Source organism: Macrobrachium nipponense, chromosome 22 (assembly GCF_015104395.2).
Source record: "Macrobrachium nipponense isolate FS-2020 chromosome 22, ASM1510439v2, whole genome shotgun sequence".
NCBI classification, from domain to species: domain Eukaryota; kingdom Metazoa; phylum Arthropoda; class Malacostraca; order Decapoda; family Palaemonidae; genus Macrobrachium; species Macrobrachium nipponense.
The window spans coordinates 9,216,339-9,240,923 of record NC_087213.1 but is presented as its reverse complement, the minus strand read 5'-3'; the positions used below and the strand labels follow the sequence as shown (position 1 = coordinate 9,240,923).

Sequence of the window (24,585 nt, the reverse complement as noted above, 5' to 3'; positions counted from 1 at the left end):
GTAACTATACAGGACAGGACACCACCAGGCCGCGGCTCATACAGCATTATACAGAAACCACCGGAAGATACTAGATCTATTTTCGGTGCCCTTGAGTATACGCTGTGCAGAAAACTCGATTGCGCCGAAGACACTTAGGCGCATTTTTCATTATTTATTTATTTATTTATTTATTTATTTATTTATTGGCGACTGATTTGTAAGTACGAGGTTCCATGTCATTTGAAGGAAATTTAAAGAGAAACATGTCGCCTCTGGGGTGAGGGCAAAACATCAATAAAAGCCACTTTACCTCATACATCTTTTCACGGTGTAGAAGAATAATTGCATTAGTAAATACAAAGAGATTTGAATTACATAAAATCTATATTCATTTGTGCTCCTATTCCATTCATCGTGATTGTGTGTGTGTGTGTGTGTGTGTAATTGAAATAAAATATAACATTTAATAATGGAAAAGGCTTCAAAATATTAAGCACCTTTCAATTTGAGTCCCGGATCACTCAAATCATTAGGAAATACGCTTCTAAGGCCCCCACAAAATTTTACAGATTTCATTATCACAAGGACTAAAAACGTTGCAATAGAGGAGAATAAAATTGCTATAAAACAATTTGGATTCACTAAATTACTCAAACATCTTGGCAATACCGGAGATGGTAAACTCTTGGTAAATGCGCACGTATACTTTTGCATTCCCATTTGCATTAACAACAAAAATTAAATACCCTTAAATAAATTCTACGAGAACAAGATTGCATGTTATTTAGTACGTGCTTTATTCTCTTCTTGGGATCTCCTACAGATCTCAGAAAGCTTGCCTTCTGTAAGTGTTTGAAACTTTCACGTGGGACTTTCTGAAAACCTCCGAGGTTATAGGACAATCTCCCCAAACGATCCTAAACAGCATCCGGTAGGACTCTTTTGGTCGCCTCCTATCACGCGCTAAATTGGATCGGATCGAGACTAGATCCTTTGGCAGATGTGACACCGGGAGAGGGAGTTCAAGGGGGGGGGGGGGGGGGGGGGGGGAGATGCTAGGGAGTTTTAAGGATGAGAAGATATGTTGGCATACGTGGAAAGCTTACGAAATCTCTTCTTATGGGATATCTTGAACACAAGCTAGAGATGATTTCGACAAGGAAAATACATTACGAAACCAGTCATACAGCCGTGTGGTTTAATGTCAGATTTCCAACGAATATTTTGGTATATCCTCCTGGTAAAGTCCTACAATCAGACTAACTAAGGACATTTTCAAGAAATGCCCTTTTTTTCTGTATGGTTATCTTTGCTTCTTGTGGATGTGGGACAACATTCTCATAAAGTTGCTTGGCGTACAGTGCGTGGCCACAACCTTCACCACTAAGAAGACAAAATTCTGCCACTAATCCGAATATAGTCACTTATCACAGCCCTTTTCTAGATGGGAATTACATGATTCCTATATTCCAGATATGAGAGGCCTTCAGGTAATGCTAAAAATCATATTTCAAACAGTCATGAAGCTTAGTACATTCTGAGTGACAGTACTGAATTTAGCCAGCCATTTTATGAAATAATTAACCCATTATAAATTAACAACAATGCGCGCATGCAACGTCTCTATTGGTTAATCAGAGATCAGAGGTCCATATCAAACTTCCTTTATCATTCAGCACCACGTCACACTCATGGCTGCAAAATTCTTGAAAAATATGTGGCGGCAACCTCAAATATTTGCAAAATCTGAAGCAGCTCATTTCACTTCGTCCCCCTAGACCTGGAGAATCTTTGCAATGCTCTTCAATAATTTTCATCTTTTCATTCATAACCAGAAATCATTCAGAAAATTAGCACGAGTCACTATTTACCTGACGTTGTATAACTAGACCGAATTGGTTTTCCTATACTCTGAATTGCAGACATAGCAAAGGTATACAAACGGTCAACACCATCTCAGTCATAAAAACAATAATGCTATTGGTAATGTTTCTAAATAAGTAACGCTCGAAAAAGAAGAGTAATGGTATCCATCATCCCAATAACTACTTCTGTTATCACCAAATTTCTTGCTCGCCTCCATTTTAGGAAACCAAAAGGAATTTAGTCAGGTGTGTTTGGTGTGTAGCTCCATTAACATTCATGAAGAGACTAATGGAGTGTCACCTGTGAACTATACTTTGTTTTTTTTTTATCTGTCCACCCGCCTGTGGTGTTTTCGTATGGTAACACTGCGTCCCGGGCTTTAGATAGTTACGCTTCGTGTGAGTTTTAGGTAAATAAAAGGAAATCTGGGTGTACATTTGCAGCTGAAAAGTGTTTTAATAATTTACCGTATACGAATTACACCGTTAATATTCGAAATAGGATATTGTTATTATTCTTGAATGTAGGCTGAATGTAAACTATCTAAAGCCCGGGACGCAGTGTTACCATACGCATAAAGCCCGGGACGCAGTGTTACCATACGCAAACACCACAGGCGGGTGGACAGATGGAAAAAACAGAGTATAGAACCCACAGATGTGAGATGTCTCTGGAATCATAAAAACGGAAACTTTGCAAAAACGATGGAAAAATATGTACAAATAAATAGAGTTTCCAGTGAAGGAATGTGTTACAGAAAGGGAAAAGTACTGTATGGATACCTGTTACTGTGTAAATATTTTAAATTTATGAAAGTGGGGAGTATCTGAATGTTAGGCCTATATTTGCTGTCACTGGGTTGGTCTGTGCTGTTACTTATATACCAACGAGTGCGAGAGATTTCCTATCCTACCGCAATAATATGATGGCACTTCAAAAGCTTTCTTGATAAAATTTCGACATACGTATAAGACAACTCAGTTAAAGAATCATATTCTACCAGGATGTCAGCGAACCGAGACAAGGAAAGGAATCCTTCTCTCTCTCTCTCTCTCTCTCTCTCTCTCTCTCTCTCTCTCTCTCTCTCTCTCTCTCTCTCTCTCTCTCTCTCTCAAAGATGCGGACTATATCAAGAGGTCGTAAAACTACCCTCTAGAAAATGGCTTCGTCAAAAGTTTATGAGAAATAACTTTTAGGTTGCGCTCGGATCAAGCAAAACTCCAGTTTCTTGATAACTATAATGGCCCTATTTGAAGACCCAGGGGAGCTTCCATACAAGGAAGGAGCCTTTTAGTATCCTCTGGAATTTTTCCCGATAAACGGAAATGGGAAATTTTGATAAGTAAAATGTAGAATTTAGGCCGAAGGCCAAGCACTGGGACCTATGAGGTCATTCAGCGCTGAAATGGAAATTGACAGTATAAAGGACTGAAAGGCGTAACAGGAGGAAGACCTCGCAGTTGCCCTAAGAATCAGCTGGTGGGAGATGGTGAAAAGTCACATGGATGACAGAGAATACGAACAGAGGTACAGTAAAAGGAATGAAAGGGGTTGCCGCTTGGGGCCGAAGGGACGCTGCAAAGAACCTTAAGTATTGCCTACAGTGCACTCCGTGGGGTGCACTGACGGCATCACCCCCCTACGGGGTCTGAGCTTTAGGGTTTAAATAGTTTCCAAAAAAATAAAGGAGTTTTAAAATTAGCTGTTCAGCTCCACTAACAATGCCCACGTAGCCAACAAAAAGGAAATGCACATAATTTATTAATACAACTCGACTCACTCAGGTATATAATAACTCGAAGCTAACAGAGAATCTGAGGGATAGAATTTGCCACGTGAATATGAAACAGCAATAAAATAATGGCGATAAAAAAAAAATATGAATAACAGTGGTAGAATAATATAAAATATAAGAAACAAAGACACAGGCCGTCTGGACAAGGATCTCCCCCTCTCTCTCTCTCTCTCTCTCTCTCTCTCTCTCTCTCTCTCTCTCTCTCTCTCTCTCAACGAGAGAGTGAAACTCCAAAGTTTTCGGAGGGGGAACTGTTGTCACTTGATGTGAAAAAATACACTTTGCTCTTTTTATTGTAGAATCGTCCTTATATTCTAATAACTTACTTACATTTTTGTCGATTTATCTATTTGTTCATTCATTTCTTTATTTAATACGTGATCTCCTCTTTCTGTATTTCCCATTACCTTCTGTTAATTATTTCTAAAGAACACCACATTCTCTGGAAGCTTGAATTTCAAGTCAAGGCCCCATGTGGGTTTGTTCCGTGTGATTTGGGTTCATCTTCTGTATAATAACAATAATAATAATAGTAGTAGTAGTAGTAGTAGTAGTAGTAGTAGTAGTAGTAGTAAGAAAAGTGATGGACTCCTAAGGGGGCAGGATGCAACTCGGAACCTCACACCATAAATACCACCTTTGTTGAAGTGGATGACTGTGAGACAAAAAAAAAATTATTAATACTAATCATAATCTAATTAATTCAACAAATCAATAACTTTAGACAAAAATTGTAAGGGTAAAAAAAAAAAACTTTTTGATTAAGACCAAAAAGTGTTGTCACCTTAAGACCACTAATAGAACGGTGATCATACCGCACAGTATAAAATACGGGAGCCAACATTGAATAAGAACCGCACGTTAAAAAAAAAAAATAAATAAATAAAAAAAAAATAATAATAACAGAACAAAAATCCTGCCAAAATGAACAGTCTGTTAGATACATTCACAAGCGGCAACGTTCCCTAAGTGGATCAAAGAGTTAGCCAAATTTAATACCGTGATCTCCCTTTGGCCTTTCCATTGGAACCTTTCGACGCGAGAATGATCCACTCAACAACAAAGGCCTCGGAAGTCAATAACACCGCCGAATGGCAGACCAGGTGAATAAAGAAATCAAACAAAATAAAGGGCGAATAAACCGAACACAAAGGGAGCAGACAATCGCTCGGAATTAACTCTATTTTTCTCGTCGTTCTTATGAACTTGCCCTTTATGACAACCGTCGGCGCTAAATATCGCTGCAGCTACTTTGATGTTTGGACTTTCTATATATATATATATATATATATATATATATATATATATATACATATTTTACACACACACACACACACACACACACATATATATATATATATATATATATATATATATATATATATATATATATATAATATATTTACAACAAGAGGCTAAACCCCGTAGGGGGTTAGTGCCATCAGAGCACCTCATTCGGTACAATGTAGGCATTACTTAAGGCACCTTGCAACGTCCCTTCAGCCCCAACAACTTTCATTCTTTTTAATGCACCTCCGTTCATATTCCCTTTCTTCCATCTTACTGCCCACCCTCTCCTAACAATTGTTTCATAGTGCAACTGCTTTGAGTTTTTCCTCCTGTAACACCTTTCAAACCTTTTACTGTCTATTTCCGTTTCAGCGCAGAATGGCCTTAGTTGCTCCAGTGCTTGGCATAATGCCAAAAATCTATATATAAATCAAAATCAAATCAGACAAGATGATAAGATTATTATTTACAAATGTCTTGCCCCTACGTTATCTCTGAGCGGACAATTCAATTAAATCTTTTTCCCTGCCATTAAGACCAAAGTACTCCCTAATGCACATATTACTAATTCATGTTCTCATAAAAAATTTTCTTTCATAAAACTACACTTAATTAGATTGCGTTCCAAATATTATTAAGCAAACTTTTTTGGAGACTGTCCCGTGAGCAGTACGATTGCTTTCCCTAACATGACCCAATATAGCACTATAATCCTGTATATATAACTTATCACTTTATTTAACTCTGTTAAATTTACTATTCCCATAATATTCCAGCATGGTAGATATTTATTTAGTTATATAAGAAGCAGGGTATTTGGGAGAAACTCTCTATCGCGAGAGTATACTATATAATGTTCTAAGAGGTCCACAATAATAAAAAATTTTGCGAGTTCGTGTATAACTTAAAAACCCTTTACAAAGCTTTCGAACCCTTGCCTGGGTTCATCTTCAGTATAAAAAATAAAAGGTATAAAAAAAAGGTCGAAAGCTTTGTAAAGGGTTTTGAAATTATACACGAACTCACAACATTTTTTTTTATTATTGTGGACCTCTTAGAACAAAAGCAAGATAGTTACACAACCTTTTGCATATCCATGAGATTTCCTTACAAGTGCCTTTTTAATTGTACTGTTGTTAAATGCCACAATGGAAAACTTTCAAGCGTGACAGAGAGTTTTTTCTTTTTTCTTTTTTTGCATTATATGGTTCTCTGTTATCATTAAACTGAGAGCCAGACAATTTTTCTTTTCTTTTTGCCGTTCTCAATGCATCGTCTAACGCAGCACTGTGATACCCTAATTTCTTACTTGTGTTCGTATAAATACGCGTCTCATACAAACCTTGGCCCGGTTGCTTTCAATCACCTGTTCCCTTAACATGGATAAGTTGCGTTGGGTCTTTATGGCCCAAAATTTTCTTCACCGAAGTTTCTCTTTCCTTTCAAGTATTACAAGCTTCCTCAACCAAAATCCTTTTTCTTATAAGAACCTCAAATTTGTAACCACAAATTATCTCCTATATAGCCGCTGTAAATCAAAGAAGTTCTGTTCTTGGCTATCCTTTCATCATTCAACATTCAGAAACCTTTTAACAATTGCAAATTGAAAACTAACAATTAGTCACCATTAATTAACACTGCATCAGTTTTAACTACCCTTGAAGAACACAAATAACTGAATTCTAAAGCACCCGAAGATGTTACAAATCAGACAACAAATCTAATAAGAAAAGTTTCATGAATAATACCTCAGCAGTCCAACCCACCTCTTACGGGTATCGTAAAGCCTCAGCGAACTGGAATACAGAATTTATGCCAAAGGCTAAGCACTGGGACCTATGCGGTCATTCAGCGCTGAAAGGGAAACTGACAGTAAGAAGGTTTGAAAGTTTAACCGGAGGAAATGCTCTCAGTCTCACTGTGAAACAACTCTTAGAGAAGGAGGAAAGTCGGATGGAAGAAAGAGAATGAACAGAGGTAACAATGAAAGGAGTATTCGTTGCAGGATCATTATCACCCTTCCAGAATCAGAGTAAGGAGAGAGAGAGAGAGAGAGAGAGAGAGAGAGAGAGAGAGAGAGAGATTCCTTCTCCGGAACCCCTCCCCCCTCCCCCGCCATCCCCAACGGAATGGGTGAAAATTGGCTGGGCGCCACACCTTTCGAGGACGCTGGCGCTGAGTAGCCGAACTGAAGCTTCTGTTTTCCACTGAAAGCCTTACCAGAATTGAAAGAATGTTCTCGGCTGCTTAGCAATCAAAAGACATGAGTTACTCCTCTCCCTCTCGGCTTCCCTTCCCGCTTTCTCTCTCCTTCATTCCTACAATTACAAATTAGGAAAATATTAAAAAGCTTAGGTGCAATTATCCATCAAAACCAACTTATAACAAGTAAAAAAAAAAAAGCACCGACGTTTCTTCGGTGCCATTGAGCTTTCTGTATAGCGTATAAATGCTGCGTGAAACTCTCAACCACGGCACGGTGGGGGGCCTGTGTTGTTGAAACCTATGGCGGTGCCAGACGCACGATCATGGCTAACTTTCATCTTGAAACAGATCAAACTACTGAGGCTAGAGGGCTGTAATTTGGTATGTTTGATGATTGGAGGGTGAATGATCAATATACCAATTGACGGCTCTCTAGCCTCAGTAGTTTTTAAGATCTGAGGGCGGACAGAAAAAGTGCGCACGGACGGATAAAGTAATGTCAGTTTTCTTTTACTTAATGAAAACTAAAACTTTTAGGCTTCAGGGAAGTCACCAATCAGTTCGTATAAATTTGAATCCATTAAGAGCGATGCCTATGGGTAAGAGACATCACATGAAGAAAAGATACACATAAAGGATTGTCAGTACCACTATCCCTGAATCATTCAATTTCTAAAAGCTGAGGATGTAATTCATTTCTACCAAAAACTTCCGCAATTTTTTTGAAGCATAGTTCCAGTATCACTCGAAATAATCTGCATGGAACGTAGTACAAAGAGGAGTCATTTCATTGGACCTGTTGTCGACTGTTGAAACTCACTGGTGTTTTATGATTTGGAATGGAATCTAAAATTGAGCACTGGGACCTATGATGTCATTCAACGCTGATAGGGAAATTGAGAGTAAGAATGTATTCAACGTGTAACAGCAGGGAAATCAGTGACACACTTATTTGGAGTGGGTAGAAAGTAAGATGGAAGAAAGAGAATATGGACGGAGGTACGTATAAGGAATGAAAGGGCCTAGGGCGAAGGGACCTTAAGAACCTTTAGTGATACAGTGCACCGCGCGAAATGCACTGATGGCGTTGTCCCACTTCGAGGTTGTATTTTACGCACCAGCCTTACAAAAGAGACTCAATATGGTGAAACATGGGAACGAAAAACCAAATGCTGTCAAATGCAGAATAACACGTCTTTGAGAGAGAGAGAGAGAGAGAGAGAGAGAGAGAGAGAGAGAGAGAGAGAGAGAGAGAGAGGAAGAAACATTTCACCATCACCCCGAAAACTGACGGTTTCCATCTCATCGGCTCTGAAAACACAAGTCATTTACTTTCCTACCTCGGTCGACTCGTTCAAAGGATCGAGAGGAAGAAGGAAAGTATTCTTCTGTAAATTTGAACTCCTTTCTAGAAGTACATTCATCTTCATTAACAGCTCCTAACTGTCAACTAATTGAGACGTAAAATCAATTGTTTAAGACAATTTCTCTCACCTAAATAGAGATAAAAATAGATCACGAGCAAATTTTGAAACTTGTATTGTCAAAGTAAGACTTCTGAATTGAGACTTACCGAGATATAAAATCAGTTGTTAAGACGTTATCTCTCGTCAAAATAAAGATAAAAATAGACCATGAGTATACTTTAAAACTTGAACCTGTTTCAAAATTCAGAATCATGTCAAAGCTACTCTTCAATGAATTTCAGTCTAAAGTTTCGCGTATCTTTTTTTTTATCCTGTCAGTGTCACTGGCAACTACCTTCCTTTGCTCCTCAATTTCATTCATTTTTATACTTTTATCATTTCTATTTTTATTTCTCATTTCTATATGCTTAATTCTTGAAAGATACTCTATATTGAAAGTGATTCCCTTTACGTAGATTCAAACATAGAAGGCTTCTTCGTATTTCACCTCAAAACTATTATTTTCACTTACTGAGCACCATCACGATCAAGGAACAGCGCTGGCTCAAGATAAAACAATACTATACGATAACTAACGTTCAAGCAAGTATAGAAAGAATTTCTCGTAGGTTTCAGGCCGTGGCCGTGAAAAATCAAATTGAGAAACGTTACAAAAAAATTCTACCAACTGAGTGAACATTAATTTTTTAAAAATATTATAATATTCTACAATGCGATGAAAATTGGAAAGAAAGTGTTGAAAATTTTCCCAATGGCATAGAAGAGGAAGGAAAAATGTAGTCAATAATATCCCTAATCCCCATTCCAGTTCAAGAGATTTTAATTCACATTCTCTCACAATATTACAAAATACGAAGACGAAATGATTCACATCCATCGCAGCATTTACTTGGGTTCAGAATTAATCCATGAAATAAAGAGATTTAAATGTTCTTTAGAAAAAAACATTTAACTGGATTTCTATTCGTAACAACTCTGTACCTGGGAAGCAACAAAAATGTATGAACACAAACATTCAAATACTCGCCACTCCTTTTCCTACTAAGTATATTAGCATCGGTTCCCTCTTTTCTATTTTCATCTGTCTTTTCCACTTCTGCTCCTGTTCCCTCTGCCTTCTGCTGTTCTTCCTCCTACTCACTCAGTCTCCATTTTGTTTTTTTTATTTCTTTGGAGATCTGCCACACCAGAGGACAACCGCCAAAGGCAACTTTAAAAGCCTTTGGAACTGCTAAAAAGAAAGAGGTTTTTTGTAATACAAACACATTCTTCAAGGCGTGTGGTTGTTTTCCTATATAGCCAAAACAAACTTACAATTCCTACCTGTGAAAATATTGTGTATTATAACCGAGCCCACGCTTGCTTCCCTACATACAGACATACATATACACATATACATACATACGTATAGGACTATCAACTAATTACACTTCATTATACACTTTATAAGGAGCTAACTACATACTAACGTTCTGGACTGTTTAATACCCACAAATAAAGTAGTTAATAATAGAAAGAATATTCATAATGCTGACATTTTTATCACCATACAACAGCATCGGCATCTATTTCCCATATCATCATTCCCTCACCCCCATCCCTCTAACCCCCTTCCCCTTTTCATCTTCACCCCACGCCCCTACTCCTCCTCCCCCTCCCGCTCCCCCTTCTACATCCTTTCCAGTCGTCAAATACTTTATTGTACACCAAGCGTTGACGGCTGTCAGTAAGCTACTATGAAATTCTCTGAAGGAGCAACTGAAGTTAAGAATAGAGTATAGAATTTATAGGCCAAAGCCGAAGCGCTGGGACCTATGAGGTGATTCAGCGCTGAGGGGGTAGTTGCCGATAGCAAGATCTAAAAGGTGTAACAGGAGTTACACCTCGCTGAGGGTGGAAAGTCAGATGGAAGAAAGAGAATATGAACGGAGGCACAATAAAACGACAACTGAAGATAGTTAATGCTTTATAAGGTACGATCGATAACCCACAGCCTCATGGCAGGATAATCGACAACCAATAAAGTTTCATGCAGAGGCAAATCATAAAATTATCTCATTAAGACGGTACCTGACATGTAGTCACATTGCTGTGTGACCCTAAAATAATTAGTACTTCGACTAAGGTGAAATTCGTGATGGCTACCAAAATTCAGTTCACAAGTTATGTTCCGCGAGATTCAACAAGTATTAAATGTTAGAAAGCCGTAAACAGTGAGACATGAAAACAAAGTAAACACTAAAATGACAGGAAACCGAATTTCATCATCATTAAGAGGATAAATGACCACACAGCAAAATCAGAAATGCTTTAATTTAGCGATGCTATATCGCTTCTTAACCAAACATTGAATTGCTGACGCATTTCCCATAAGGAGCTTTGCTGAGAAAAATATACATAACCAGATCATAACAATGAATAGCATTTTGCAAAAAAGCATAACAATTTGAGTAACAATATTATCAAGAAGAGCTTTAATATGTTTTCAATTCCAAACGTTCATGCGTTGCTTTCTTGAGCAAAGGATTGGATGACAAGTAAAACATAAAAATAAGCAAATAATTCAGAGAAGAAAAATTACGTAATTTTATTATTTCCACTGAAATACGAGTATAAAAAAAACTGTATTTTGGAACTGTACTCCATGTTTTTCAAAATACCCTAGTATCCTTATTTTTAAGAAGCTGTTTTGTAAACGCCAAAGGAAGAATGTATTTCTTATGTCTCGGAAGGGGATCCCCAGTAAAGGTGCTGATAATATTCACCTTCCAGACGAAACAGGTATAATAAGACCATTTCTTACACCTGCTGAAAAGAGGCCTCCTTATTTACCAGAGTTTAAGTCTGAGAACTCCATTTGAATGCGATCCCGATCCGCCCTAAGACTTTAAAATAAAATTCACATGGAAAATAGTATGAACAGAATTTAGAAGCTAGTAAAAGTAATAACAATAAAATCATGAACGTCTGCCGCTCAGCTTTGGCAGTGGTGATGAAAATGTGGAAAGTAGCAATAATAATAATAATAATAATAATAATAATAATAATAATAATAATAATAATAATAATAATAATAATAAAACTAAAAACGTCTGCCAGTTTAATTAGGAAGTGGTCACCGAAAAACTTCGGCAATTTCTTACTAATCACCTGACTTACTGTTGGAATACTTAACTGCTTAGAGAAAGACAGCAAAATATGTTTGGTGGGGGGGGGGGAGGTAGAGGGGGAGAGGGGGATGCTTTCAAACGTTGCATGGAATAATTAATGGAGTCTAACTAATAGACATGGAACTGAACAACGTCCAATTGTTTTCAGCCTTTACGAAAAGTGTTTCAGTGTTGAATAAATGAGAAAAACAGTAAAGGAAAGGAGGAGGCACCTAACACAGTTCTCTCTCTCTCTCTCTCTCTCTCTCTCTCTCTCTCTCTTTCTCTCTCTCTCTGATATACCTATACTTCATTTCATTAGAAGGTTACCTGGCATTTCTTTGTCTAGTTCTCTTACCCCTTTTATTGCATTACATTCATTCTAAAATTCATTTATCTCTCTCTCTCTCTCTCTCTCTCTCTCTCTCTCTCTCTCTCTCTCTCTCCAAATAAATAAAAAAACAAAAAACATGCACGCACCATCTCCAAATTATTTCCACAGACATCAATTAGAGATTTTCTAATTTCATCAACAAACCTATTAAGGCTTCATGCCCAATAACCTGTCCCGTATTACAAAAGTGGTGGAGAATAATCAAATAAAAAAGATTACATAGATTCCTCCTCCTCCTCCTCCTCCTCCTCCTCCTCCTCCTCTCCTTCCTTCTCCTCCTCTCCTCTTTCCCCTTCGATTAACTGATTCTCTCATGACAAACAAATGTAATATTTATCCGCAATTCAGACCTAACTGCTTTTACCCGCCCCCCAAGAGACCTTCAAAAGAGAGAGAGAGAGAGAGAGAGAGAGAGAGAGAGAGAGAGAGAGAGAGAGAGAGAGAGAGGAATATTCCAGTCGAAAATGGTTCCAGGATACGTTCTTTATTCATGTCTTTTGTTAGACTCTTCCGTTTGGTTTTAAAAGTTGAAGGCGTCTGGAAGAATTCTTTTTGCCATTTTCATCTATTTGTTTATTCATTTGTTAATTTATTATTCCTTATCTAATAACTGATCTCTTCTTTCTTTATTTCCTATGATCTGTTACTTCTTTCAAATGATCACCACATTCTTTGTAACCTTGAATTTCAAGTCAATGATCGCCCCCCTGCGCTTGTTCCATATGGATAGGGTTCAGATTCTGAATATTATAATAATAATAATAATAATAATAATAATAATAATAATAATAATCATAATGACATAATAATAAGTATATATATAGAATAATAATAATAATAATAATAATAAGAACCAGATATGTTAAAAGAACGATGGACGGAAATAATATCTCTCCCATATGTAGGAGGTGCAATGCGAAAAATGAAACCATAAACCACATAGCAAGCGAATGTCCGGCACTTGCACAGAAACAGTACAAAAAGAGGCATGATTCAGTGGCAAAAGCCCTCCACTGGAGCCTGTGCAAGAAACATCAGCTACCTTGCAGTAATAAGTGGTACGAGCACCAACCTGGAGTGATAGAAAACGATCAGGCAAAGATCCTCTGGGACTATGGTATCAGAACGGATACTCATTGATGTCGCAATACCATGGGACACCAGAGTTGAAGCGAAAGAGAAGGAAAAAATGAATAAGTATCAAGATCTGAAAATAGAAATAAGAAGGATATGGGATATGCCAGTGGAAATTGTACCCATAATCATAGGAACACTAGGTACGATCCCAAGATCCCTGAAAAGGAATCTAGAAAAACTAGAGGCTGAAGTAGCTCCAGGACTCATGCAGAAGAGTGTGATCCTAGAAACGGCGCACAGAGTAAGAAAAGTGATGGACTCCTAAGGAGGCAGGATGCAACCCGGAACCCCACACTATAAATACCACCCAGTCGAATTAAAGGACTGTGATAGAGCAAAAAAAAAATAATACAAAAAATAATAATAATAATAATAATAATTCTAAAGGTAAATTCCAATTACAAAGATCTATACAGCATTTAACTCTGAGATCCTCCAAGTAAATTGAGTCCAGATGTCGCATAGAACTACATATGAAATACTACGAAAACTTAGGAATAAACATAATAAAAATAGTATCTTCGTATTTTAGGAAATTCAAGGCGTTATATACCTGTGAAATATATATTAGGAACAGTTAATCCAGACTCCTACAAGTGGTTCTTCCTTATATAACAAAACTTGAAAAACAAAAACAAATATCTTCCGTCCAATAGAATATTAATATATATATATACGTACACACACACACATATATATATATATATATATATACTGTATATATATATATATATATATATATATATATATACAGTATATATATATATATATATATAAATTTTGTATAATATATATATATAGATATATATATATACATATATCTAATATATATCCATATATATATACATATACAATATATATACATATATAATACCATATATATATATATCATATATATATAAAATATATATATATGAATATTGTATATATATGTATATGTATATAATGTGTATATATATGTATATGTATATATATGTGTATATATATATATATATATATACTGTATATATATATATATATATATATATATATACACACACACACAACTAATCTGAAAGCCTCAAAATATCATTCGCCAGTTTTTTTTACTTATTTTGAATTTTGTATTTTTACATAGCCATCAATCAGTTAACAAATTGCTAACATAGTATAGCTTTTGGTGTACTTTTATCAAAGATCATTGTTTTTATTTCCTTAAAGGGACAGACCTTGAAAATATATTGCAGACAATGTTCACAGCGCACAGAAAGCCTAAGCTATCATTTAACTTAACGCATGGCAAAGTCGTCTTTCCACTAAGTTTCACGGTTGCATTTCATTCACGTTCAACACCAAAGTGCAACATCTTTTACTTTAAGCGTAGTTATCAACGCATTCCTAATTCCAAAACACTGCGGCAGCCATCTTTTTACGCACTGCATGCAAGCCAAGAATCCCATGGCTGCCAGAAACTGGGTCAAGGTCAGTGGATGTCAGAGTCAGGGTCGAGTAAGGTTATTGTAACCTTTATCAGTAAGGGGAAATGTTCAAAATAAAAATGAAGCTTCACAAGGCCTAACCTGAGAGAGAGAGAGAGAGAGAGAGAGAGAGAGAGAGAGAGAGAGAGAGAGAGATAACGCTTAATATAAAAAGTAGCTTCACAAACTCTATCCTGAGAGAGAGAGAGAGAGAGAGAGAGAGAGAGAGAGAGAGAGAGAGAGAGAGAGAGAGATAACCCTTAATATAAAAAGCAGCTTCACAAACTCTAACCTGAGAGAGAGAGAGTTAAAAAAAAAAAGCTGCTTCCCAGGGCTTCACAGGGCACTAACCTGAGATGAGAGGAGAGAGAAAAGAGAGAGAGAGAGAGAGAGAGAGAGAGAGAGAGAGAGAGAGACTTGACTCCCCCATGCTTCAAACATTAATTGGACCTCAACTACATCTCCTTTACCAATGATTCCCCTCTTTTATGAAGGTTCTCCCCCTCGTACATCCAAACCCTTTAGACCGTCTGAAAACCAGTTATTATTTTATTTTTATTGTTCATTGTAAAGTTCCGGTAGGAATATGGCATTATGAATGATGTGCACAGGTCATTTTTTTTTCTTCAGGATGTGGTTTATAACCCGTCACAATCCTTAATCTTACAAAGCCCGTAATTATTAAAATTCATCTTGACAAACTGAAAAAAAATTCAAATTTTTATGTAGTCATGTTGGTAATAGAATGATTTTTTTTTGGGGGGGGCGAATGTTTCTTATCTTGGCTCTATATCTGACAGACGTCTCTTATTATGAAAATCTTTTTGACATAATATAAACTTTAATATTTTCAGTCATGGTGGTAAGAGAATGTACAGTTTTAAGTGTATGTTTCTGTCTTTGCTCTATATTTAGCAGACGACTTTACTGGTTGCCCTTTCTGATTTAAACGAAGAGGAATCAATTATTTAACTAAAGAACAGGAAACAAACCCTGCCAATTTGACGAATAAACCAACCAGTTAAGTAAATCAGCTAACCGACCAATCCAGCCGATCTCTCTCAGCTTCTTAAAACTACAATACACGACTGGCTTTTGTTTTAAGAAACCATTTATGAAGGTGTATGTTTCTACATACACAGGAATGGATTATCAGGCACTAAAATTACTTAAGTTCTTTCGAACATGTATATTCAATTATGTGTATATATTATGTAAGTTTTTCTTGAGATAACTGAGGAATATTATATTACTGATTATATCAACAGCGTTAGTCTATTTCCTTACTATGAATAATTATACACCAGTGAATCAGGATGTTTTGATAAGCGAAAACGTAGACTTTTACAAAGCCAATAAATGCGCGGTCATTTTGACCGCTTGGTCGTTCTAAGTATATATACCACTAGTGGTCGTTCTAGCAGTGTTAAATGGCTGGGTTAAACCACTTTCAACCACCGATGTAGTTTGAGGCACCAGTCCTGTTAAAACTCAGGTAAAACTACCAACTACTCGATGTGACTAAAAGGGAAACTGCGCACTTATGTTGGTCAACTATTCGTCATAAATTATTTACTACTACACATACATGATGATAAGCATGCGCAGCATAAAACCACACTCATTTCCTTTGCCAACAAAAGTCAGTTCAATAAAAAGAGTGAATGAATAATACAAGAGTAATGAATATTCAATAACAAAAATAAAGTTATGAATAATAAATGAAAAATAAAGTTATGACTAATGAATAAAAAGTAAAGAGTATTGACCAATAAATGAAAAATACAGAGGAATGAATATGAATGAAATATAAGGAGTAATGAATAATGAATGAATGAAAAATAGAGTACTGAATAAAAAAAGGGAAATAACCGCTGCCACAACTTCATTAACAATAGATTAGGGCACAAACATCAAGGGTAAACAAGCGCTGTGGCCACGAGAAATGAGAGAGAGAGAGAGAGAGAGAGAGAGAGAGAGAGAGAGAGAGAGAGAGAGAGAGAGAGAGAGTCGGTCACATCTAAGGACGAGAGAGAGATAGAGAGAGAAAGCCGGGTACGTCTGGGGACGACGATGACAAGAGAGAGAGAGAGAGAGAGAGAGAGAGAGAGAGAGAGAGAGAGAGAGAGAAAATAGATATTCTACATCGAAACCCGTATGTAAAACAAGAACTTGAAAGACGACTACGATAAGGAAATGGAATGGAGAGAATAGTATTTACTACCGTTGTGTTATGTCATGGAACAAAATCATAATTTCGCCTCCTTGCTTGCAATCCATTATATTCTTAATTATATTTTTAATTACAGGTTGAATTTATTTTCTCTTCTAAATGATGATCCACAGGTTGAATACTTAGTTAATTCATTTCACGTTACGTAACGTATAAACAAAAACAAAAAATATGAATAATGATGCCCAACTTGAAGGCTCTTCAAAGAACATAAAAAATACAGTATTTCTGGTGTCAAGAGAGCGATGTGACATAGCACTGTTTATTCATTATTTCAAAAACATGAATTGTACTTCGACCTAGATCTCACCTTTTGAAAGATAAAAATATAACTCCTTTAAAAAAACGGGAACTGTATTTCAACTTCGATCCCATCTTTGATAACGACATGAAATACAAATTTATATCAAATTCTAACCATGAAATATCTACACAGTTTTTCTATCAACAACTGAAGCGCAGAGTGAGTCACTGAAGCAAATCAGGAAATTCTCAGCTTCCATTACATTTGGTGTAGAGTCGAAATACATTATCCTTTGGAAAGATGTCATTTCTTCTTTTCGTGAGATAGTTATTAAGTTACAATGCTGTCATGGCTCTTTAAGGACCTGATAGAATAAACAGAATAGAATACAGAATTTAGGACAAAAGTCAACTGACAAAAAAATGGTTTGAAACGTGTAACAGGAGAAAAACTACGCAATTACATTCTGAATCTATTGTTAGGAGAGATGGAAGTAAGAGAATATGAACGAAGGTACAGTAAAAGGAATGAAAGGGGGTTGCAGCTAGGAGCCCAAGGGACACTACAAAGAACCAAAAGTAATGCGTACAGTGCACCGCATGAGGTGCACTGACGTCACTACCCACCTAAGGGCATTAGTACCTAATAGATATAAAACAGCTTTGTAACATGACTATCTCAAGCAGATAGTTATGTTACTATCCATTTGTCTATTAGGTCCTAATAGACAAATCAAAAATGGTCAAAGACTTTTCATTGGACATAAGTAACCGGTCAAACACGGTCAAGTACTTTCCTCCCTCAACGCACTGGACGAAAAACCAGGGTGATTAATGACTACGGCTTTCATCCACATCATAAAGAGAGAGGCTTCGCGAAGAACTATTCACCTAACTTATATTAATGATAAGCGAGGTAAGAAGGGAAGACAAAATTAATCAACGCCTCTCGGAAATGAGGGAAGAGAAATTACCCGCGGCAAGAGAGAGAGAGAGAGAGAGAGAGAGAGAGAGAGAGAGAGAGAGAGAGAATCTACCGGTCACTTTTACCAGATATGTATTTGTATTTTCAAAAGGCAACGATAGCGCCTTAGCTTCTCGACTCACTCTTCGAATTTAGGCTATATTTGTTTTCATATCTCTTTATCTATCAATTCATTATTTTATCTTATTTTCTTTTCTAATAACCGATCTCTTCTATCTGTAGTCTGTAGTTCCTATTATTTTCTGTAACTACTTTCAAATGAACAACATATTCTATGGAAAATTAAATTTTAAGTCAGTGGCCCCTTTTTGTGGATAATACCAATGACTACGAGGAAATAAACAATACTTTTCCCATGAAATGCCTGTAGTATACTGTTCCTTGTAGCAATTCTTCTGTAAATACAAAGTGAACATTTACACTTTCCTTAGGGGAGACTGATGCTGAAAGTGTCACTTGAAGCTTGTCAGAATGTTGCCTTGAGAAGAGAGACAAGCACCCATGGAGTTTTCCACCTTACTTATCCAAGTCGACCAACTCCACTAAGGCGTCAGGCCTTCTTCTGCCCTCCGAGCCTCTCTGCCTTTCTGCCTCTCTACCTTCCTGGCCTCTCCGCTTCTGTCCTTTCTCTCGTAGTAGCCATCTTGCTTGGTGAGACGTACCCGCGTGAAGTCAGATTAATCAACAGATATCACAAGTTTAACATACGACTAGAATTTGAGAAATATCTAGAAGTGTTCGTGAACTATCGGTGATAAGATTAGTGTGAAAATAGTAGGTGATAAAGCGTCTTCTAAGTTAGTTTTTAACAAGTGTAATACTGAAATCAGAACAAGATGGCAGTAAGTTCCAACTGCGGGAAGAGGTGGCTTAATTTAGCTTGCTTGGCGGATTCGCAATACGATGAGGTAGCAGGAAGGGAACTGGCATTTCTCATCTATGAAATCAGCAACAGTCCTAACCAAAAAGATACAAAAGCATTCATAGATATATTAGAAGGATATAATCCTTCAAACTGGAACAAATCTAATGAAAACATCTTGAAAATAATTGAAGAAGTTCCAAATAAAATCCAAGTGGTCAAGAGACTCATAAAGAAAATATACATAAACCAACATATTCCGACAAAGAAAATGAATAAGGTGAATCTTGTGAATATCCTAATTGATGCATTAGGAAAAAGAATGCCAAAAGCATGCAAACTGTGTAAGGTTTGGTATAGATTGTCAATCCACAAAACCTAATCAGAAAATGTGCTGCATGCAACATTCCGACCCATCCACAGTGTGCTGAGGTAATGCAAGATTTGAGAAAAGATACAAGAATTTTTGTTCAACATGTCTATCATGGATAGACAATGTTATTAAATCAAGATTGAATGTACAAATAGTTGAGGATGAAGAAGAAGAGGAAGAAGAAGAAGAAAAAGAAGAAGAGGAAAACGGAAGAGAAGTAAACAAAAATGAAATGACAGAAAAAAATAAGGAAAACAAAGAACAATAAAAGTATGGATGCAGAGATACTCATTGATACTACATATGAGGCAATAAAGCAGCATACCTACGAAGAAATAAATTACGATATGACAACAGAAAAGCAAATCCCGAAGAGGCTATATATCCAGATCTACACAATGACGGGAAAGAGGAAAAAATAGACAAGAAAGACAAAATCTGCAACCTTTTGAAAAGAGGGAATTGCAGATTTGGAGAAAGATGTTACTACAAACATCCTAAGGTATGTCAAAACTATGAAATATATGGTAAATGTGCATACTTAGATGGCTATGGGGATGATTGCAGAGATCTGCATCCAAAAATATGTAAAAACCTAAAAGAAGGAAAAGGATGTAAGTTCGACAAAAAATGCAAATATATGCACCCTGTAGCCATGAATCATAATCAAATAAATAACCAACCAAGTAATAAAATCCAAAATAAGAAAGAAACAAATAAAGAGAGAAATCAAGAATATCAGGTAAAAGAGAAAAGCAAACCACCAATGAGATATGCAGAGGTGTCAGCAAAAAATTTCAAAGCATCAGCTCCGAAATTCTACTCAAGAGATAATAACTGTATTTATTATGCAAGAGGATATTGCAGAAACGGAGAAATTACAGATTCAGACACAAAATGAATAATTATGATGAAGGAAGATCAAATATTATGGAAAAGTTGGATTTTTTAATGTCAGAATTTCTGGAAATGAAAAAAATAACAACATACCAGAACAGGAAAGAGACATGGGAAAATCCTTATTACTACCAATATTAAATGAAGGAGAAAACACGCAAACCATCATAGTGATGAATGCGCAGGGTTTAGTTACGAGTAACTCAAAAAGAAAAATAGAGTACTTAGAAGAAACTAACCCAAAATGAAAAGAAAATAGATATAATGAATATAAGTGAAACTGGTATTCCCAAGAGACTGGGAATGATGATCAAATAAAGGGTTCCAAACTTATAGATCAGATAGAAAAAATAGGAATCAAGGGGGAACCGCAATATATGGGAAAGACAAAAAACAAGGAAAAATATATGAGAAATATAGTAACTCAGAATGTGAACTAATAGCGGTAGAATTTGAATCTGAAAAATTGATGAACATAGTAAAATATAGACCTCCTAATACTAAAGAGTTTGACTTAATAATTGAAAAATTGGATGATATATGTAGAAATCACAAGGACTGGACTATTCTCCTATCTGGTGACTTCAAACTTTCCTTTCGTAGAATGGAAAGAACGAATAGGAGACTGTGGTTGTACTTATACATATAAAAAAGAGAGTAATAGTAGTGCAGAAGATAAGAGGCAATTTGAAAAGCTATTAGATATGCTACTAGAATACAACATTCAACAAATAAATCACCTGCCAACAAGAAAGGAAAATACTTTAGACCTAGTATTTGTGAACGAGATGAATTATGTTAAAGAAATAATAGTTTATAATGCGAGTATTTCAGATCATAATGTCATAGAATTAACAGTTCATTCCAAAGCAAGTGAAAATAGAGATAAAGCAAGAAATGAAAAAGTGGGAAGGATATGGAAAATACAACTTCTACAGTAAAAATATAAAATGGTCAGAAATTAATGAAGAATTAAACAAAGATTGGGATAACATTTTCGTAAGTGATGACATAAGTGGGTAAATACGGAGATATTATATAAATATTGGAGAAAATAGTGGATAAATATATACCGAAGAAGAAAAGTAAACATCATTCATGCATACCAAGAGACAGAAGGATCTTGTTCCAGAAAATCAGAAAGTGGAAAAAAGGTCTTGCAAAAGAAAAAAATGCATGGAAAGTTATAGAACTAAAAAGTAAGATAGAAAATGCAGAACAAAAGATTATACAATCAAAAGAAAATGAAAAACGGGACTTGGAAGAAAAAACCCTATTAAATATCAAGCAAAACCCAAAACAAAACTATTATACTCATATGCGAAGAAGATGAATAAAAGAAGAATAGAAATAGGCCCTCTGAGAATTGAAGGGAGATTAACGAATGAAAAAAAGGAAATTTGCAACATACTGGCAGAACGATATAAGAGAGAATTCACCCCTAGAATAGATAATGAAGATAATGATATAGAAGTAAGGGACGAAAATAGTGAATATTTAGCTGACATAGAAATTAATGAAGCTGATATTGTGCAGGCAATTAATGAAATTAAAAATGGAGCTGCTGCAGGGCCGGATGGAGTCCCTGCTATTTTGTTAAAGAAAGTAGTTCATTCTATCGCAAAGCCACTTGCAATATTATTAAGACAAAGTGTAGATACAGGCAAGATTTATGATGAGCACAAATTAGCATATATCACCCCTACTTTCAAAAGTGGATCAAGACTAGAGGCAAGTAATTATAGGCTGTGAGTCTAACATCACATATTATGAAAGTGTATGAAAGGGTAATGAAGAAAAATATTATGAAACATTTAATAAAAAATAATTTGTTTAATATAGGACAACACGGTTTCGTACCCGGAAAAAGTACACAAACCCAACTGTTAGTCCACCGTGAGAACATATTCAAAAATATGAAAAGCGGAAATGAAACAGATGTGGTTTATCTAGACTTTGCAAAAGCTTTTGACAAAGTAGACCATAATATATTAGCAAAGAAAATTAGAAAACACAATATCGTAGATAAAGTAGGAAGATGGTTAAAAGAATTTTTACACAACAGAAAACAGATAGTTATTGCAAACGATGAGAAATCGGATGAAACCAAGGTAATATCCGGTGTGCCACAAGGTACGGTGCTAGCTGCAATATTGTTTGTTATTATGATTGAAGACATAGACAGTAATGTTAAGGATTCGCTAGTGAGTAGTTTCGCTGATGACACAAGAATAAGTAGAGAAATTACTTGTGATGAAGATAGGAACGCTCTACAAAGAGACCTTAACAAAGTATATGATTGGGCAGAGGTAAATAGGATGGTATTTAACTGATAAATTTGAATCAATAAATTATGGAGACAGAGAAGGAAAGCTATATGCATATAGAGGACCTAATAATGAGACAATCACAAATAAGGAAGCAGTTAAAGACCTTGGTGTGATGATGAATAGGAACATGTTATGCAATGATCAAATAGCCATTCTGTTGGCAAAATGTAAAGCAAAAATGGGAATGTTGTTACGGCACTTCAAAACAAGAAAAGCTGAACACATGATTATGCTTTATAAAACATATGTTCGTAGTCCACTTGAATATTGCAATATGATATGGTACCCACACTATCAAAAGGATATTGCACAAATAGAGAGTGTACAAAGGTCCTTTACAGCTAGAATAGAAGAAGTTAAGGACCTAGACTACTGGGAAAGACTACAATCCTTAAAATTATATAGTCTAGAAAGGAGAAGAGAACGCTACATGATAATTCAGGCATGGAAACAGATAGAAGGAATAACAGAAAATATCATGGAACTAAAAATATCAGAAAGAGCAAGCAGAGGTAGATTAATAGTGCCCAAAACTATACCAGGAAAAATAAGGAAAGCACACAGAACATTAATCCACTACGCACCAGCATCGATAATGCAGCGTCTATTCAATGCGTTGCCAGCTCATCTGAGGAATATATCAGGAGTGAGCGTAGATGTGTTTAAGAATAAGCTCGACAAATATCTAAACTGCATCCCAGACCATCCAAGATTGGAAGATGCAAAATATACCGGAAGATGTACTAGCAACTCTCTGGTAGACATTAGAGGCGCCTCACACTGAGGGACCTGGGGCAACCCGAACGAACTGTAAGGTCTGTAAGGTCTGTAAGGCCCTTCTGGCCTCTCTACCTTCCTGGCCTCTCCGCTTTCCTGGCCTCTCTACCTTTCTGGTCTCTGCCCTTCTGTCCTTTCTGCCTTCCTGGCCTCTCTACCTTTCTGGTCTCTGCCCTTCTGTCCTTTCTGCCTTCCTGGCCTCTCTGCCTTCCTGGCCTCTCTGCCTTCCTGGCCTCTCCGCTTTCCTGGCCACTCTACCTTCCTGGCCTCTGCGCTTCTGTCCTTTCTGCCTTCCTGGCCTCTCTACCTTTCTGGTCTCTGCGCTTCTGTCCTTTCTGCCTTCCTGGCTTCCCTACCTTCCTGGCCTCCCTATCTTTTGGCCTCCCTACCTTTCTGGCCTCTCCGCCTTCCTGGCCTCCCTGCCTTTCTGGCCTCCCTGCCTTTCTGGCCTCCCTGCCTTCCTGGTCTCTGCCCTTCTGTCCTTTCTGCCTTCCTGGCCTCCCTACCTTCTTGGCCTCCCTGCCTTTCTGGCCTCTCCGCCACCCTGGCCTCTCCGCCTTCCTGGCCTCTCTACCTTTCTGGCCTCTGCCCTTCTGCCCTTTCTGCCTTCCTGGACTCCCTGCCTTTCTGGCCTCCCTGCCTTCCTGGCCTCCCTGCCTTTCTGGCCTTCCGACCTCCTGGCCTCTCTGCCTTCCTGGACTCTCCTGAAGGGACTTATGAGCGACCATGCTCGATCTACTGAGCTATAGTAACATACGAACGGAAAATAAGTCAAGCGAGGCTGCACACTGATGAGATGAATTCGAATTCCAAGATTCCCAGCCATTCCCGAATGTCAAACCAGAAACTTTTTCCATTACTACCATCAACTTATTACACGTCACGGTAATTCTATCCTCGGGGTTGACGAGGCAAAGAGGCGGTGAGGATTCCAATGAGGATGCATCCTTATGAGGATTTAAAATGAGGATGCATCCTTATGAAGATTTAAAATGAGGATGAATCCTTATGAGGTTTTACAATGAGGAGCATCCTTATCAGCATTCACAAGGAGGATGCATCTTATGAGCATTCACTATGAGGATGCATCCTTATGAGGATTCACAATGAGGATGCATCCTCATGAGGATTTCCAGTGAGGATCCATCCTTATGAGGTTTTACAACGAGTATGCATCATTATG

The 24,585-nt window shown here is 36.9% G+C and overlaps 1 protein-coding gene across 1 annotated transcript; it reads right to left on the bottom strand.

Moving 5' to 3' along the window:
• Positions 1-10,145: 10,145 nt before the first annotated feature.
• On the bottom strand, positions 10,146-24,130 carry LOC135198860 (octapeptide-repeat protein T2-like). Its single transcript, XM_064226833.1, has 2 exons — positions 23,661-24,130; positions 10,146-10,323 (listed from the first exon to the last, which is right to left on the bottom strand). Exons 1-2 carry the CDS (start codon positions 24,128-24,130, stop codon positions 10,146-10,148), a joined length of 648 nt encoding a protein of 215 aa, XP_064082903.1.
• Positions 24,131-24,585: the final 455 nt, after the last annotated feature.

What these genes read in the sequence shown, in the direction of transcription:
- LOC135198860 (XM_064226833.1), bottom strand. Translation starts at nt 24,130, where the DNA reads ATGGTCGCTCATAAGTCCCTTCAGGAGAGTCCAGGAAGGCAGAGAGGC. An exon ending in GAAGCGCAGAGGCCAGGAAG is followed by an intron (nt 10,324 to 23,660) that starts GTAGAGTGGCCA and finishes TCTTAACTTCAG; the next exon opens with TTGCTCCTTCAGAGAATTTC.